The following is a 17,403-nucleotide window of genomic DNA, read 5'->3' as shown; positions in this document are numbered from 1 at the left end:
CGCCGAGGTCATCCCGGTGAATTTAGCGGCGTCCAGCGGCACCGATGATGCTCTTCCCGACTCGGACCGTCCGCCGGAACGATTAGCTGGACCCTGACCACAAACAGGAGAAGTTAAGAAAAGCCACCAGCCAGCGGGACACTTTATAGCACCATTTTAACGGTTTGTACATTGTTGCTTGAACTGTATTGTGTGTCCACAAGCTGCAAGCTGTTTGATCTGAGTCTTTATATATGCGCACACACACACACACACACACACACACACACACACATCCTGAATGAGCTAACTATGAGATGCACACCAAGTCGCTCAGATGATGCTGGTTTTGCTCTCCACCGCAGGGTACGACACCAAAAAAACACCTAAAGTAGAGAGAAGCAGCAGTTCTTCTCCACACACTAACACTACAACATCCCTGCTCGTGAACTCGGTCTCTGTGTTCTTTCTTTATAAAGGGGAAAACTTTCAAAATGACAAGACCTACAGAGAGCAGCCAGCAGAAAAATCCATGTATCTAGCCAAACATCGTCTACACTGCTTTTAAACGGGATTCTCTTACACATACACGACAGTGTTCTCAGTCAGACATCTTTTATTCGCCGTCGATCGTTTTCATGCATCCCCCTCCGGAGCGCGGCTCTCTCTCCCGCGCGGTTGCCCAGCGACGCGACACCTCCGGCGGTCAGTCGTCGTCAAGTCGTCGCCCTCGGACTCCTCTCCGGTTCTCCGCGCTCGAACGCTTTATCCCTGTGACGCTCCTGGATCTCCTTCATCTCCTCGGCGTAGCGGCAGAACGCTCCGCCGAATTTGCTCCACGCTTTGAAGGGGATCGTGATAGAGTTCCTGTAGCTGGGCTTCACCTCGCCTCACGCGCAGAAACACGCCGTACTTGTTGGAGCCCACGTCGAAGAAGAACCGCTTGGAGTCCACCGTTATCGACGTGCCCTCGGGTAACTCCGCGTAACCTCCCCGCTCCGCCGCCGCCGCAGGCCAGCTCCTCGTCGTCGCCGCCGTAGTCGTCGATCAGCTTCGCCAGCGCGTCGCGGAACTCGATGAGACCCTGAGCGGGAAGAGCGATGGTCTGCCCGGACTGAATCCTCCGCCGCCGCCGCCGCCGGCGGGAACGCCGAACCCGCCGCGGTTAACGGTCTGCCGGATCCGCAGGAATCTCCCGCGCTGGTTCTCCTTCAGATCGAGGTAGTATTTGCGGTTTTCCCTCACGAGGTACTCGCTCTTCAAGGCCCGTCTAGGCCCGCCGTCCTCGCCTCCGGAGGATGCGCGATCTGCTCCGGAGTGCTGGGCCCGAGCTGGGCGTAGTGTTCGATGAAGTCCCCGAGGTAATCCCGGAACTCCGCCGCCACCGACATGGAAAGCGTCAGGCGGCTTTGGAGCCCCGGCGCCGACCTCGGCGATCTTGATGAACCTGCCCTTCGAGTTCTGCTTGACGTCCAGGTAGAAGCGCTTGTTCTGGATGTCGAGGCGTTTGGACGCCAGCTCTTGGGTCTCCTGGTCCCTCTGGAACGCTTGGAACCCGCTCCCTCCGCCGCTTCCTCCGCCGCCGCGCTCGCTCCCGCTGTCCCCATCCGCCATCTTCACCATCACCCAGAGCTCGGCTGTTTTTTTTCCCCCAGCGGTATTTCACAAGATCCCGCCTCCTGGCCGAGAGCGTCCTATGAACGGGCTGCAGCTCTGAAACGTCACCGCCATAGAAACATCTCGTGATTGTCCGCTTGACGTGTCAGTCATTCATTCGCCTCTCCCATTGGATCGTAACCCGTCTGTCACGTGAGTAAACACCAAATCCTCGTTCTCTTTGGCCTGTCAAAGTGTAAATCCCGCCCTTTTGTTTTGACAGTACGGTGTGTTGAAGATAACGTACTAAAGCAAGCGCTTTATTGCAGATAACGCTTCGCTTGTTTTTTTTTTTTTTTTCCAGCGACACATCTACTGTGTGTTTAACGTTTTCCAGTCGTTTAAATATTCCCTTTGCACAAATGATGCTATGTGGATACAACCCCAAAAAATATATTGAGAAAATCACATTAAAGTTGTCCACGTGATGTTCTTAGAAATGCATAGCCTTTTACTAATCCGAAATTAATGTTCGATATATTTACAGTAGGAAATTGACAAAATATCTTAATGGAACATGACCTTTACTTTATCCTTATCATTTTTGGCATAAAGGAAAATGGAAAATCTTTGACCCACACAATGTATTGTTGGATGAATATTCTAAAAATGACAAATTATTTCCTTACTGGTTATTTTGACATAACCATAGCAATGAATGGAATGCATAAAAAATATAGGTGTTTTATTTAAATTTGTCACAGACAAAAAAAAAAAGTGTGGCATAAAGATAATGAACGGAATGTTGAAAATAACAACTTTTTTTTTTTAATGCAACATCCAGACAACATTTATATCCAACGAAGAGCTGAGACTACAAAATATTTTTACATATTAATAATAGTTAGAAAAACGATATGCTGTCAAACCAATATAAATATTTTATAGGGAATATATAATTTTTTTCTAGCCCATTAGTACAATGTGATAAAATTTATTTGTTATTTACTGTGTGTTTTTTTTATTCATATATTTATTTATTTTGCTTTTTGTTTAACTGTTTTTATGCATAGAAAATATACCATCACATTTATGTTTTTTCTCATAGGACCTGTCCTTTAAATAAAACGTTTTAGATTTCATTAGTGCAAATAATTGTTGGAGTATTATATTAATATACCGTATTAATCGTCAAGCTGTATGAACGAAAATGTTAACGACTACCTTTATTTATTAAAGTCTTGAAAATGTAAAATAATCACCAGTTTATTAGTATTAGATGTTTTAACACTTGATATCGCCTCGTGTAGCACAATTGCAATAGTGATATCAGAAAAAAGTTTGATTAGAATATTTATTCGTGTTATAATTTACATAAATCGTGAGTTCTTGTCATTTGGTTAAATGTTTTCAGTAAAAACTGTTAAGTCCCGCCCCCTGTGTCATCCGTACAAACATCATTCATCGATGGGGGATGGTAGAAGCAGATGCATGCTGCAATCCCATTGGCCTACCCGATATTCGAATCAACAACAGGCGCTCTGATTGGCTGAGTCCAGCGCTCGCTTTGCCTCAAGCGTTCTCCGCCGAACGGGGTTTATTGTTCCTCCGAGTCAAGGGGCGAAATAGATTTTACACAGACTCTCCCGGATCCCCATTCAAAGTAATACTTCGCTGAAATGGTACGTAATTCTTCAGCGCTGTGTCGCAGACTTGTTTTCTATAACCGAAAGTGTGTCTTCTTTTGTTTCAGCGCGTATTTGTCGTCTTAGCAGAGATTTAGCGCTAGCTTCTCGCTAGGTTTTGCGCTGTTAGCTCGTGCTGCTAATAGCCTTTTTGCAGTAGCTATTTATTTAACCTCGACGTACGTAGTCCGCTATTAAACGACCAGCCGCCTATCGTGTATATCTGAAGGGTTTTGTTGATACACGTCGCAGTTGTTGTGAGTTTTTTCCGCGCAGGAAAGCCAAGCTAAACCTCCGGCGCTATCCGTCAGCGGCAGTGAGGAGCGGATCTGTTCAAATCAACTTTATTCCGCGTGTAGTTCTTCAGACTCCTCGGAACAGCGTTATGTCGTTGTAGTTTGTGCAGGTTGCTGTCAGAAGCAGGGATAAAGTGTGGGGTACGTTTAGCGTGAGAAGCTGCTGTCTGTCGTTCAGTGAAGAAGCGGGAGGCTGAAACTTGCAGCGATGCCAAACTTTAATTCATTTGAAGATGAAGCAGGAGCCAGCTGTTAACGAAGGTTTTAATCATAGCCTCCGGGCGGAGTAAGCGGTGCAGATCTCTAAGAGTAGTGCAGTTTTATTTTCTCCAAACCTGCGTTTTTAGTTTAAATATATACCCTTCATTATTTGCATATACTAATAAGAAGTATATGATTTGCACACTTGTTTAGCGTTAACTGTTTATGTAAAAATTTGTTCTAAATATAGCTTAAATGATGTAATAGTTTGCAACGTTACATTTCGCGCAGTTAAAAGATGTTACGTACACCTAATTAAATGCAATATGTTTTGCAATTGTTACTTATAAAAATAATTGCTCTAAATTAAGTATATAATTTAGAGTATAGATATTTGTACATCCCTCTTATAGTTGCACATTTTTTCATGTGTATAAATATTTGTGGAATGTGTGACATTTTTGTGCATCTTGCATAATTCTGCAATGTTTGTCAGTTATTGTTAAACACTATATTTTTTGCGTGGGGTAAGTTGGTGCATGTTCCACAATGTTTTTATTTATGTGCATTTGTATTTTATATGTTAAATTTGTGACTTGCTTTGATAGTTTTTTCAAAAAGGCTGCATATAAAAATTAAATGTGTATTTCTGTTCGCGTGCTAATGAATGGCTGAGATGCTGGACCTGAGTCTGTTGTTTCGTAGGCAGGAGGAAAGGCAGGGAAAGACAGCGGCAAGGCCAAGGCGAAAAGCAGTGTCTCGCCTCGCAAAGGGCCGGACTTCAGGTGAGCGTCTGTTTATATCTCCACGTTTAAATGTCTGCTTGTTCGGACATCCTTCGCTAGGATTTTATGTCATGTCGTAAAGGCTGCTGAACAGTGTCAGGTGCTGCTTTCTAAGGGACTGCGGTCTGAATCTCGTAGTTCCGTGGGCCGATTCACAGGCACTTGAAGACTCGCAGACACAAGCCACGGCCGCGTGGGAGCCACAGCAGCCGTCTACAGCGCAGCCATCCTCGAGTACCTCACAGCGAAGTAAGGCTCCTTTCTTCTGCTGCAGACAAACCAACATCCACGCATTATATCGCAACTTGCTCAGGATTAGAAATGGAAGTAAAACCTGACAAGCGCTGAGTGTCGGAACCCACCCAGGTTTATTAATTAATTAGAGCAAGAAATGCTTAAGTTTGTTCAGACTGTGGCTAAAAAATTGTTGGCGGTGAAAGAGAAAAATCATGCTTGGGTGAAGTGTCTGAATAATTTTTTGGTCGTGGTCGTCCACTGTAAAGAATCTTCACGGCTCACTTTATTTTGCTATCCTTCCTTACAGTCACAGGGATATTTATAGCAATAAACATTATTTATTTGCATTAAAAAAAGATAATTTCTGTTATTCAGTAAAAAAGATCGTTGCACATGAATCAAAATATATTGATTGGTAATATGCATTGCTCAGAACTTCATTTGGTCAACTTTAAAGATTTTTCTCAACGCTTTTGCACCAGGTTTTGCATCTTGGACAAATACAGTCCTGACGAGCTTCTTCATTCAGCTTTCAGATCGCGTGAACATCTCAATTTTAAGAAAAAGAAAAGCTGACCGAATGCCTGGTTTTCCCGCAGCGCTAGCTAAGTAAAAAAAAACGAACAGATCCGTTCCTGAATAATTTGTGTTCGGCTGTAGGTTTTGGAGTTGGCAGGAAACGCTTCAAAGATCTGAAGGTGAAGCGCATCACCTCGCCATCTACAGCTGGCCATCCGTGGAGACGAGGAGCTGGACTCGCTCATCAAGGCCACCATCGCCGGCGGAGGTATGTCAGAGTTTAGTTTGTTGGTGCTCGCCGCTGACGTTGACGGATGAGGATGTGAAGCGCTCGTGTGTTTGCTGTCTTCCCGCAGGAGTCATTCCTCACATCCACAAGTCCCTGATCGGTAAGAAGGGCCAGCAGAAGACCGCGTAGTTCCGCCGGGCTGCCGTGAACGTGAACTCAAGGACTTGTGTTTGGGATGTGACCAGATCGGCTTGTGTTCGCTCATTCATTTATTCATTCATTCATGCGTTCTTTTGTTTTGTTTTTAAGTTAATATTAATGATATACTAGCTAACCACAAGTGATTTGTTAGTTTTATGCGTTAATGTTCTATCGCCAAAACTAGAATGGCAAATAAGCTCACTTCTTCCACCCCAGGTGTCCAGTGTTTTAGAGAGAGACGAACAGGAAGTGTCCGATCTTTCCTGCTGTGACGGTGGAATTGTTTGTTAAATTGGCCAGAGTTGTGGAGCTGTTTTATACTGAAATGGAAATGATAAACATTTTATATGAAACAATGTTGTTTGTTCTTTATTTTTCTGTCTTTTGTGATTTTTAATGTTTGTCGACCAGGGCTACGTTTTCCAAAAGCTTCGAAGACCCGATTTTTAGAGTTACGATGCTTTTGAGTGAAACGCTTTTGGATTATGGTGTTTATATAAATAACGTTTTGTGAAAAGTGCACTCTTACATCAAGTGTGTGAAGTTACTGTCTCAAGTGAAAAATTCAACTGAATCATTAAACGGCTTGGGATTCATTTTAAAAGTGATTCGTTTCAATGTTGATGTCAGAGTGGCTCATTAGCATATCCCCGCCCACTCGGTGGAAATCCAGACTCATTCTTCACCATCAGGTCTCTCTCTCTGTCTGTCTCGCTGTCTCTCGCTCTCTCTCTGGCTGTCTCTCACACACACAGACACTGTTTAAACTCTCAAACATTTCTCTGAATGAAACGGATCAGTCCTTGAAGGTTTGTTTCTTGACCTTACGTGAATCTCAACCTGTTTTTTGGGGACTCAAAACAAAAACATGAGCCTTTCATTAACCGTAATAGACACGAATTTAAAGTTAATGCAATTAAGCACATCTTTTTCCACACGTTTATGCAGGTAATACTTTAAAATCATGCTTTGTTTGTAATTGCTCAACGATACACGTTTTCTACCAAAGATGTGGGCTGCACTATTTAAAGTGAGTTATACATAAAGCACAGCGTGATATTAATTAAACGTGCTTTTACTACATGTTTAGGGTTGTTTGCGAGTATTTATGCAGTTTTATTATAACAGTAAGTGAACGGAGCGTGTGATTAGGATGCTGAGAAAGTGTGTTCTGATGTTGGTGATGTAATGGTTTAGTCCCGGGGTCACAAGGTCGTGTTCAGGAAGACTTTCCTGCAGGGTTTAGATCAAACACCTGAAGCAGTTAACCAGGTCATACTAGTTAACACTTTCAGGCAGGTGTTTTGAGGAAACTTGGAGGATCAGGTTTGATTTATACCTGATAAATGATCTGTGTGTGTTCTTTGAGAAATCTGGGATCTTAGGTTCAACAGAAGACAGCTCTCTTCTGTTTTCTTGTTCATGTTCTCTTTTTTTCCGTGTAATTAAATGTCTTCACAGAGTGTTGACTTTAGGTGGCGCTGAAGACCACATATTAGAGTCAGATTGAATTAATATTTCTATTTTGTTTTCGTCCCAGATAAGTCTCCTGTTTCCTTGTGGCAGGATCTACTTTAGATTCAGATAATACCAGATTAAAAGAAAGACTAACGTGCTCAAGCATTAAATAAAGGTATTTTGGTAAAAGGTTTGTCACCAATCAGAGAAGTATGAATGTGCAGCGATGTTCTTTTATGCAGTTTAAAGCGTCTCAGTCAATCCTTCTCATCTGGGCTTTCTGTAACCACACACCCCTCACACACACACTCTCACACACATACCCCTTACACACTAACACACATCACAGACTCACACACTTCACACTCACACACATACACACACACCCCTCACACACACACACACACCCCTCACACACTCACTCACACACTCACTCACACATACTCACACACACACACACAGACTCACACACCACACACACACACACACACACACACACCCCTCACACACTCACACACTACCACACACACCTCTCACACTCACTCACACACATACCTCTCACACACACACCCCTCACACACTCACTCACACACATACCTCTCACACACACACACTCAACACAAATCACAGACCTCTCACACACACACACACACACTCACAAATCACAGACTCACACACACATCACACACTCTCTCACACACAAACACGCACACACACAAACACACACACCCATCACACACTCTCACACACACCCCTCACAGACTCTCTCACACACACACACACACACAGAGAGAGTTATGTTTCAGGGAACAAGGAACAAGACACTGGTTTATAGATTCATAACTTGTCCACATTAACCTTTTAGGTAGGTCTTTGCAGCATCACACACATAAAAACATTCATACAGATGCAAAAGCTTTGGTTTTAAACGTCCTAGACAGTAAGGAGAGTGTTGCTTTGGCCGTACTCTCTCTCTCTCTCTCTGTGTGTGTGTGTGTGTGTGTTAGACCTCACTGTTCTGCTGTGTCATGCTGTATTTGATATGCAGTCTGTCTGTGTGTGTGTGTGTGTGTGTGTGTGTGTGTGAGATTGAAGAGTTTAATGTGGGAACTAAAGCAGGATCTCTGCAGGTTATGGGACATCTGCAATGCAGAAGCCTATATATAGCAGAGAGCCGGAGGGAGGGGGAGGACCACGAGATACAATAATATTGATGGAAAATGAACCAGCCCACAAATATCATTCACTTCTGCAGGTTTTCGGGGCTTCTTTTGCCGTGCTATTTTTTTTAACTAGAAGTCGAAGCGGTGATGGGGATGTTTTTGTTTCAAAAAGGTGATTCGTTCTTAGAAACCACAGAATTAAAGAATCGGATTTAAAAAGCATGCATATAATTAATAATACATGTTGGTGCTTGTGTGTGTTTAAGGCCGAGCTTCTCACGAGTAATCGTCACTGTTCACTGAGATTATTTCTGGCACGTAATCATTGCTGAAAGGAAGCTTTTAATAATTCACTTGATTGAATATTTGAGGACTTCTTGTAGCAGGAAATAGATCTGCTTCGTCAGAGGAGTCTGGAAAGCATGTTTCACAGAGAAATGCGTGATATATTTGTGTTTAATTATGTGTTTTCTTCTTCGAGTCAAATAATCATTTAAACAAATCAATTATTCCATGTATTTCAATCTTAAGGCACAAGTCACAGATATGTTGATCCCTGAGAAAATAAGGAGTATATCCTTTAAAGTACTGCTCAAAACGTTCTCAAGACGTCTGATCACCAATCCTGAACTTATCTGATCAAGAACCAAACATGACTTGATGCAAAGACTAACGCTGTGTGAAATGATTCGAGTTTTTTCCCCAGGATTTTTTGATGAGATCTAATATAAATATTTTTACCGTTTTGAACGATTGCAAAAGATCTCAATACTTTTTTCCGGACACTTTTAAGTGTCAAAAGTAAAATATATGATGGTTGGATTCGTCCAGTGTTTGCCGGTTGCATAATTCATACACGGTAATAAAATACATATCAGTCTAAAGCCTTTTTAAAGACGTGATGACAGCCATCCTGAACTCTGAGTTATCTACTGAACAGAATGGATAATCCATAGAAACTTTAACAAAAATACCATAAAACAACTATAAAACAAGTCCTAAAAGAACGTGTATTCAGAGACATCAATCAATCAATCAATCATTTTATTTATATAGCGCTTTTAACAACACAGGTTGCATCAAAGCACTGACAGTATAATGACAGGGATGTATAGTGACTGACCAATTTCTTATTAAATGTCTCTGTAGTCAATTCAAATAGTCACAAGTTAAGACATAGACAACAATACACTGAATATGACAAAAATCAATAGGATATTAAGCAAAGATATTTAGTTAAACTCCATTTTTTGTATGCATTGCTAAGAACTTAATTTGGACAACTTTAAAGGCGTTTTGCTCACTGTTTAGATGGTTTTGCTCCTCAGATTTTCAGATATTCTCCATACGTGAATGTAAAGATTATGTACGTGACGGTGTGTGCACTTTTAAAGTTAAACGATCAAACCTGTAAAGAGGTTAATATTACTGCTGTGACAGACAATGTCTCGTTCTAGAGCTTTTACTCACGTGAAATGTTTCTTGAGCCAAGTCCTGAAGCTGAAAAGCAAAAAATGTTCCTGTGACCAGTTGCATTAAATACAGATTTCAGCGACTAGAAGTGATGGGAATCAGCTTCATCTTTGGATTCAGCTCATCAATCTAAAGCGTTTATGTACGAGAGAATATCTAAGTGACGCCTTAAAGTTTCATTTAAACACAGGCTCCTGTGTTTAGTTTCAGTCATCTTACTGTAAGGCAAAGCATAGAAATAACTGAACCCATATTTATAGAAGCTTTTCCATCTGAAGTGATTTCCGTTTGATCGCCACAGAAGACAGAGAGGCAGCGTTTGGTTGATAAATGGCTTTATTTGGCTTTAGGGGAACATCACTGAATCAGCTCTCCGGACGTCTCTGAAACAGCGTGGAGATGCAGAAAACGTGAGGACTCTTTTAAGCAGTTTAGATTCATGATTAAGGCATTTACGTACAGTTTACACACATCAAGCAAATCTATCCACCCCTCGTATTGTCAAGCTCCACGTGAATCAGGCCATGCACATGAACCTCCTCTCGATGTATTCAGCTCTCGAATCATTCGCTGGAAGTCTCGCTCTTCCCTCTTTTCCTGCTCTTTGAAATGATTTGCTGCACTGTCCCGTCTTCCCAGATATTTCCTTTAACCCTAAAACCCAGTACAACATAAGGGTTAAACAGGTCGAATGAGTGAAGATGCTTTCACTGACGAGGTATAATTCAAGAGAAAACACCGGAGAACTTCTGAATTGTTCCTCAGCTAAACTAGTCTCATCCGGTCAGTTTTATTTAACATTAACGTTTATAGATAGATTGATGGAAAATTAAAAAATCAGGGATAATGAGGTTGGAGTTAACAAATAGTTTATTCTATGGGCTTTTTTTATGCACATCAGAAAAATGCATAAATAGGAAATATTTAGCGTCAGACGATGTCTGGTTGTTTTTCCATCCGTGACGCTGATATTTCACACCATTTTTTAAAACATAAAGATATACTAAAGATACTATTTGACTGTTATGCTTTTCTTTGCTCCCTCTCTCCCGAATACAACTATTATAAAGTGATAAAAATGGTGCTTTATTTAAATATTAAAGCATTTATTCATCATGGTAGCTTGTGTTGTTCTGCCAAGACTTTATTTGTACTTTAATACAAATGCTGTGAATGTTATTAATTCCTCTCATCATCTTTACTGCAATGCAACAAAAATGATGAGAGAACGTGCTTTTAGGAAAGTGCTTGCAAACTGTTTATTTTAACTACATTTATTGAAGCGGAAAGTAATTTTTATTTTATATGCATGTAGCTCGGTGTGTGTGCAAGCAACAGATCTACCCAAAAATAAAATAAATAAAAAACGTCTTTTGATTTCAGCATCGGTCCGGACACATCTGATGTAATCGAAAGGAAATATCTAATAAGGAAACTGAGCAAGCCACGTGTCGTTTATTAGAAAGAGAAGAAGAGCTTGACTTCGGAAGCAGATCAGCTCCGTCAAGAATGAATCGATCAAGAGGAGCTCATTTTTGAACACAAGAAGGAATAGAGGATATTTAGCAGCGATCGTCTCTAAAGCGTCAGAATCTAAATTGCAGAAGGGTTTTCTCACACGACTGATGCACGCTCTCTCTCTCTCTCTCTCTCACACGACCTCGTTTAACTCCGGTGCAGTCGAGGGATGGACGGACGTTGGAAAACGTTGCATGCTCTTGCGACGCATGTGAATGAGATGAGCTCGGACGACTTCGCTCATGTGGCGTAGATGCTGGAGAGTTAGGAGACGCGGCCTGTCCCTGTGCTTGGCTCGTGACATACATTCAGGACATCAGTGAAGCTCTGGATGAATCGCCTCCTCCAAGTCCAAACTCACTTAGGTTTAAAATCAAATAGCACCGAGAGGTTGGAACCTGCAGACTTGGTCCGTTTTGTAGTTGGACTGCATGGCATCAGCTTGCTTTTGTGCTGCATTCTGGGTAATAATGGCACGTGAACACTTTGCGGTCTGTCTTGTGTGAAAAGTTAACCTTTTCGTCATCATTCACGCCTCCCAGCGCCATTCCGTCTTTTCTCGAAGACTAGCTTAAGATAAAAGCTGCTTTTTCCTTTAAAATAGAAGTGCATGCTGATTTATGCTGCACTTCTATTAATGTCTGGTTTGTTATGATCGGACAATATTGGGCTCAGATGCAACTAAAATCTTGGAATCCGAGTTGAGAAAACCTTTGAAGTAAGTTCTTAGCAATGCATATTACTAACTGTGGCATTGTTGCCGTGGAGACGCTGTGTGTTTCCAAATATGGTAAGGGGTGTAACATTTCCATCACAGCGCGCGAATAGCCGGCCAATCAGAGCACACCGCGCTTTTCAGAACAGTGAGTTTTGTAAAAATCTACACGTTTCAGAAAAGCGGGGCAGAGAGGATCAGTAATCAATTAAGCCGCAAATGAACGCTCTTTTTAGCGGCGTCATGTGAGCCCTTTAATTTGTGTTTTAGAAAGCTACAGGGTTCGGAACGACACGAGTAAAGAGGATTTTCCTCTTTGAGATTCAAGGCCGTGTAAGACGGGCGTTTCTTTCCTTCCGGAGGTTTGTGTGAAACACTCTCTTATTGTAAGAAAGTAAATGATGAGCAGAACTCTTGGGTCAGCAGCAGAGATCCAGATGAGGTCAGTGAGGTGAGGATGGATGGATGGATGGACGCTGGATGTGTTTTTGTCGATGCTTTACTTGCTCTTGAGCGCCGAGGTCTTCTCACTCTTGTTATTGTCCCCCTTCTCACTCTTAGCGCTCTTGCTGTCTGCCTTATTGCTATCGCTCTTCTTCTCCTTCTCCTTCTCCTTTTCTTTCTCTTTCTCATTCTCTTTCTGTTCCTTTGGGCTCTTCTTCTCTTCCTTTTCCTTCTTCTCATCGGCTTTTTCCTTTTCCTTCTCATCCTCCTGTTCTTCTTCTTCTTCCTCCTCCTCCTCCTCCCTCCTCGCCGCCTCCCCCCGTCCTGTTCTTCTCCTTCTCGGCCTCCTCCTCTCCTCCTCCTCCTCTCTTCTCCTTCCTCTTCCTTCTCCTCCTCTTCTTCCTCTTCCTGCTCTTCCTCTTCCTCTGTCTCGGGTTTGGCTCCGCCCTTCCTCAGGGCATAGGTGCGGCTCGGCGTGTAAGAGTAGGCGGAGTGTAGCAAGGCACCGCCCACAGAGCTCAGACGGCATTCCTCTCCTTCCAGCAGCTTCCTGTTGGGAACGACCATATATGGGTCAAAATGGAACTCTGACAAACGGTTCTGTTTACGCCTTTAGTGTCATTTGTGTGCATTACATGCAAATTCTGGCTTATATGTGAGGCCAAAGAAACTACAACGGCCGTGTTTTGGCCTCGGTCACGAGACTAGCGGCAGTTCTGAGTCTGACCTGTAGGCGGCGATCTCGATGTCCAGCGCCATCTTGACGTTTAGCAGGTCCTGGTATTCACGCAGATGACGGGACATCTCACCCTTGGTGCTCCTCAGAGCGGATTCCAGCTGCTGAATAGTGTCCTACCGCACAAACAGAACAGAAATATGAAATATGACATGTTATAAATATTATCAGTACAGTGGGCTCTGAAATTAAACTAAACAGGAGCAGTTTTGAATTTTCTGGTTATATTTTGCATATGTAGAAATGGACGCAATTGGTAGGTTTAGGAGTTTGGGGTAAGTGCCCTATTTTATGTGTACTACATGCATGCAATAACTGCATATCATATGCATGCAATAATCTGTGTATATATGCACACAAAAACTGCTTATTATATGGACTTCTACACATGCAATAAAAAGTGCATTATATGCGTGCAAAACTGATGTATTATATGCATGCCAAACACGTGCATGTCACATGTCGGTCGGTTTCTGCATATAGAGATTATTACTGGCATGCATTTCATGAGCCCAGGCTGAAGCGCCTCACCTGCAGCTCGCCGATCTCGTTGCTGTGGCGGTCCTCCATCTCCGCCAGCTGTCTCTCTAAAGCCTCGTTGTGGGCTTTCAGGGCCTCGATCTCCAGGGTGCGGGCCTGCAGCTGTCGGCGGTACTCACACAGCCTGTCTTTGGTCTGCTTCAGGGCATCGTTGTTGCGCGCCGCCGCCCTCGTCACCGTGGACGAACTTGAGCGGTACCATTCCTCCGCCTGCTGCTGGTTCCGGGGGAGAGAGACTGTGACTGGACACGAATGTCCTTCAGGGCTACAGCGAGGTCCGGCTTGCTCACGCCCATCTCCACAGACACCTGAGAGCGAAGAACAGTCAGCCGTTACTCGACACGCACACACAAACACCTTTAATAAACATGACCCTGGAGCACGGGTCAAATTTAGGAAAGCTGAATAAATAGTCTTTCCATTGATGTCTGGTTTGTTAGAATCAGACACTATATGTCTGAGATGCATCCATCTGGAATCTGAGGGTAAAATAAAATCTATATATTGAGAAAATCACCTTTAAAGTTGTCCAAATGAAGTCCTTAGCAATGCATATATAGTATATTTGATATAGTTAGTTACATGTGCATTTACTTACTTTGAACTTTTATTGAGAAAGGATGCAATAAATTGATCAAAAATAGTGAATTTAAAATGCAATGACAATATTTTGAAATGTTATTGTTTTCGCCGTATCACGGTCTTGTTGAATAGTCTTTACTCTGTAAAACAGACTAGTATTGATCTGATGAGGAAGCTGAAATTAAGTTGCTGAATCATTATTGATTGAATAATTCATCATTCGCTCATTTACATCTGAGCTAAAAGCAAAAGTAAATTACAGCTGTGCATATACACATCATATAAATCAGACAACAATACATGCACGACTCTAAATGATCCATTTTTCTTGTAAGCTAAAAAACATTAGGATATTAGGTAAAGATGATGCTGCATGAAGATATTTTGTGAATGTCCTATCAAAGCGTAATTTCTGATTAGTAATATGCACCAAAAAAGAGCCTTTTGACCGGTTTTGTGCTCAGTGCTTGTTTGAATAAACTGATGAATAAACGGTTTGAGAGTGAATGCAATCAATAAAGCAATGTGCGCGGGGTGGAGAAGTTGCCCTGCCGGTGAAAAGGCAGCATATGAAGCGCTAATGTTGGTCACGGTGCATTGAATCGCTCTTTGAGTGTGCTGTAATGAGGTTCGGAGCCCTCGGGGCCGAGGGACGTGGTGCACGCTCAGGGCTTTAAACACACAGGAAAGGATGAAGCTGCCTGAACCCAGACTCTCAGTTTAGGAGTTTTCTGTCGTGTAGCGCAGGAGTAGAGCGATGCGGTCTCTCTCAAGGACGCTGCGCCCGGCAGCCACACCTAAAATCCTGCGCTACTGCACCATCATCATCATCTTCATCACCATCATCATCATCTTCCTCTGAGCACCGGCAAAGTGAGGAGCTATGAACTTCAAATCAGCAATAACCCTTTCAACTTTCAATACGTTGTACCCAAGCGCTCGTCCGGTCTTGATGAAGCGTGCTTTGATGCTCGCCTGGTGCAGTGCAGGCTGGGATTGTGAGCGTGTGTGTGTGTGTGTGTGTGTGTGTGTGTGTGAGCTCTGCAGTGCTGTAAATCCTGCAGACACATGCCGCGCTCACACACTCAGAGTCATTCACTGCATTTCTGCTATTTATAGGCTCTTCTCCTCAAATAAGTTCTGTTCGTAGCTTCTAAAGACATTTAAAAATAACTGCTGTGAAATAACGTAGTCAGGCTGATTCACTCGTATTAAATATAACTGAAATATGAACATTATTATAAGGACTTGTTTTAACTGTCTAATGCATGAAATAAACTGGTTTAGTTTCACTGGAAGTCGATCGCAATGCTGTTCTGGTACTTTGTGCTTCTTGATGCTTGTGCTGAATCACACGGCGGTCAGTGACGCTGCAGAACATACCCAAACCCTGGAGAAAACATTCCACGCTTGTCAGAATCACCAGATGAACTTTTTTGCGCTTGCCATATCAAATATGATTCAGAATAATTATTTCTAAAATATTAGATCTACGGTCATTGATTTAAATGACATTTTAAGGATATGCAAAATGATGCTCATGCTTTTTTGGTCTTTTTTTTTTTTTTTTTTTTTTTACTATATATTAAACTTACGCAAGGCATATTTAGAACAACTGACAGGATATTTTACACATTAGTCATGCATGCAATATTATTTATTTGACTAGTATTAAACTGTTACGTAGAAATGCCTCCGTATCTGTTCTACTTGAGATCAGTGTAAAACTCTCTGGGCCTAGCAGTAGAAAGGTCTGGAGACATATTATACGAGTCAGAATGATCTTTTTTCTTTCGTGCCAAAATCATGTTCCACGAAGATATTTAGTAAACGTCCTACTGCATATCTATGAAAAGTTGTTGATTAGTAATATGCATCGCTGAGAAGTTTTTTTTGCACCCAGATTTTCAAACGGTTGCATCTCAGAGCGATATCGCGCTCTCCCGAAGGTCCGGGTGAGGAGAGAACCCGTCTCTCGTGCTCAGGGTCACTCTCTCTGTGACTGAGAAATACCTGCGTGGCCTGGAGCGACGCCTGGAGCTCCTGCAGCTCCTCCTCGTGCACCTTCCTGAGGAAGGCGATCTCATCCAGCAGAGACTCCACTTTCTTCTCCAGCTCCAGGCGCGTCAGCGTGGCGTCGTCCACGTCCTTGCGGTACCCCTTCAGACTGCCCTCGGCCTCCTCCCTCAGCCGGCTCTCCTCCTCCAGCTTGTCCTTGAGGCGCTCCAGCGCGTCGTTCATCTGCACGCAGTCCAGGTGCATCTGGCTCTTCTCGTGCGTCAGCTCCTCGACGCGCGCGCGCAGCTCGCGGATCTCCTGCTCGTAGAGGTCGTGCAGACGCGACGGCTCGCTGTGACGCTGGCGCAGCAGCGCGACCTCCGCCTCCAGAACTTTGTTGTGCTGCTCGAGGTTGTGCACCTTCTCGATGAACGTCACGAAGCGGTCGTTCAGGCCCTGCAGCTGCTCCTTCTCGTTGGTGCGGATGATCTTCAGCTCGTTGGTGATGGCGGTGGTCTGGGTCAGGTCCACGGAGTCCTGCATGGGCTGGAAGCCGCGCTTGGTCCGGTAACTTGAGGATACGATCGCAGGGGACGGAGAGCCGTAGGTGCGGTGCTGATGTTGCTGCTGAAGCTGCGCTCCGGAGCGGTAACCCGCCGTCGGGACGCGCCGCGGCGCATCTCCGAAAATCTTCCTGTAGGAGCTGCTCGTGTACATGTCGCCGGAATAGCTCATGCTGGCGCGCTGGAGATCACGGACCGAGCGAGTGAAGTAAGTGTGTGGATGCGGGAAGACAGAGAAAGAGAAAGAGAGTGCCGGTCGGGATGGCGCACCGGCGTCTTTTATAGTCGGAGCGCGCGAGCATCATCTGACGCATGGGCGGTGGTGAAGGGGCAAACCTGCAACCCTGAGCAAAAAGACAGAGTCCCAGGAGAGGGCTCGCTCATTCACTGTCTCGATCTGCTTTTGTGGCCACTCATCCCTTTCGGGTGGAGGTTGCCAACTAAGAAAGCGAGCGTATAGATAAAAAGGCCAAAGAAGTACAGAA

The 17,403-nt window shown here is 43.6% G+C and overlaps 1 protein-coding gene and 2 pseudogenes across 1 annotated transcript in view; 1 reads left to right on the top strand and 2 right to left on the bottom strand.

Annotated features, from left to right (window-relative positions):
- Nucleotides 1-680: 680 nt before the first annotated feature.
- On the bottom strand, nt 681-1,990 carry LOC122343084 (annotated as a pseudogene).
- A 1,164-nt stretch (nt 1,991-3,154) lies between these two features.
- Nucleotides 3,155-5,723, top strand: LOC122343145 (annotated as a pseudogene).
- A 6,679-nt stretch (nt 5,724-12,402) lies between these two features.
- LOC122343009 (low molecular weight neuronal intermediate filament-like) overlaps nt 12,403-17,403 on the bottom strand; it is a 5,624-nt gene continuing 623 nt past the window's right edge. Inside the window, 6 exon segments of the mRNA XM_043237278.1 lie at nt 12,403-12,865; nt 12,868-13,049; nt 13,227-13,351; nt 13,767-14,002; nt 14,005-14,083; nt 16,371-17,403. The exon segment at nt 16,371-17,403 is cut by the window's right edge and continues 623 nt beyond it. Of these exon segments, the coding sequence (XP_043093213.1) occupies nt 12,555-12,865; nt 12,868-13,049; nt 13,227-13,351; nt 13,767-14,002; nt 14,005-14,083; nt 16,371-17,090 (1,653 nt within the window). The 5' untranslated portion in view covers nt 17,091-17,403 and the 3' untranslated portion in view covers nt 12,403-12,554.

This window comes from Puntigrus tetrazona, chromosome 4 (assembly GCF_018831695.1).
Source record: "Puntigrus tetrazona isolate hp1 chromosome 4, ASM1883169v1, whole genome shotgun sequence".
NCBI lineage: Eukaryota > Metazoa > Chordata > Actinopteri > Cypriniformes > Cyprinidae > Puntigrus > Puntigrus tetrazona.
Note: the sequence above shows the minus strand (reverse complement) of the source record. Positions and strands in the feature narration are given on the sequence as shown.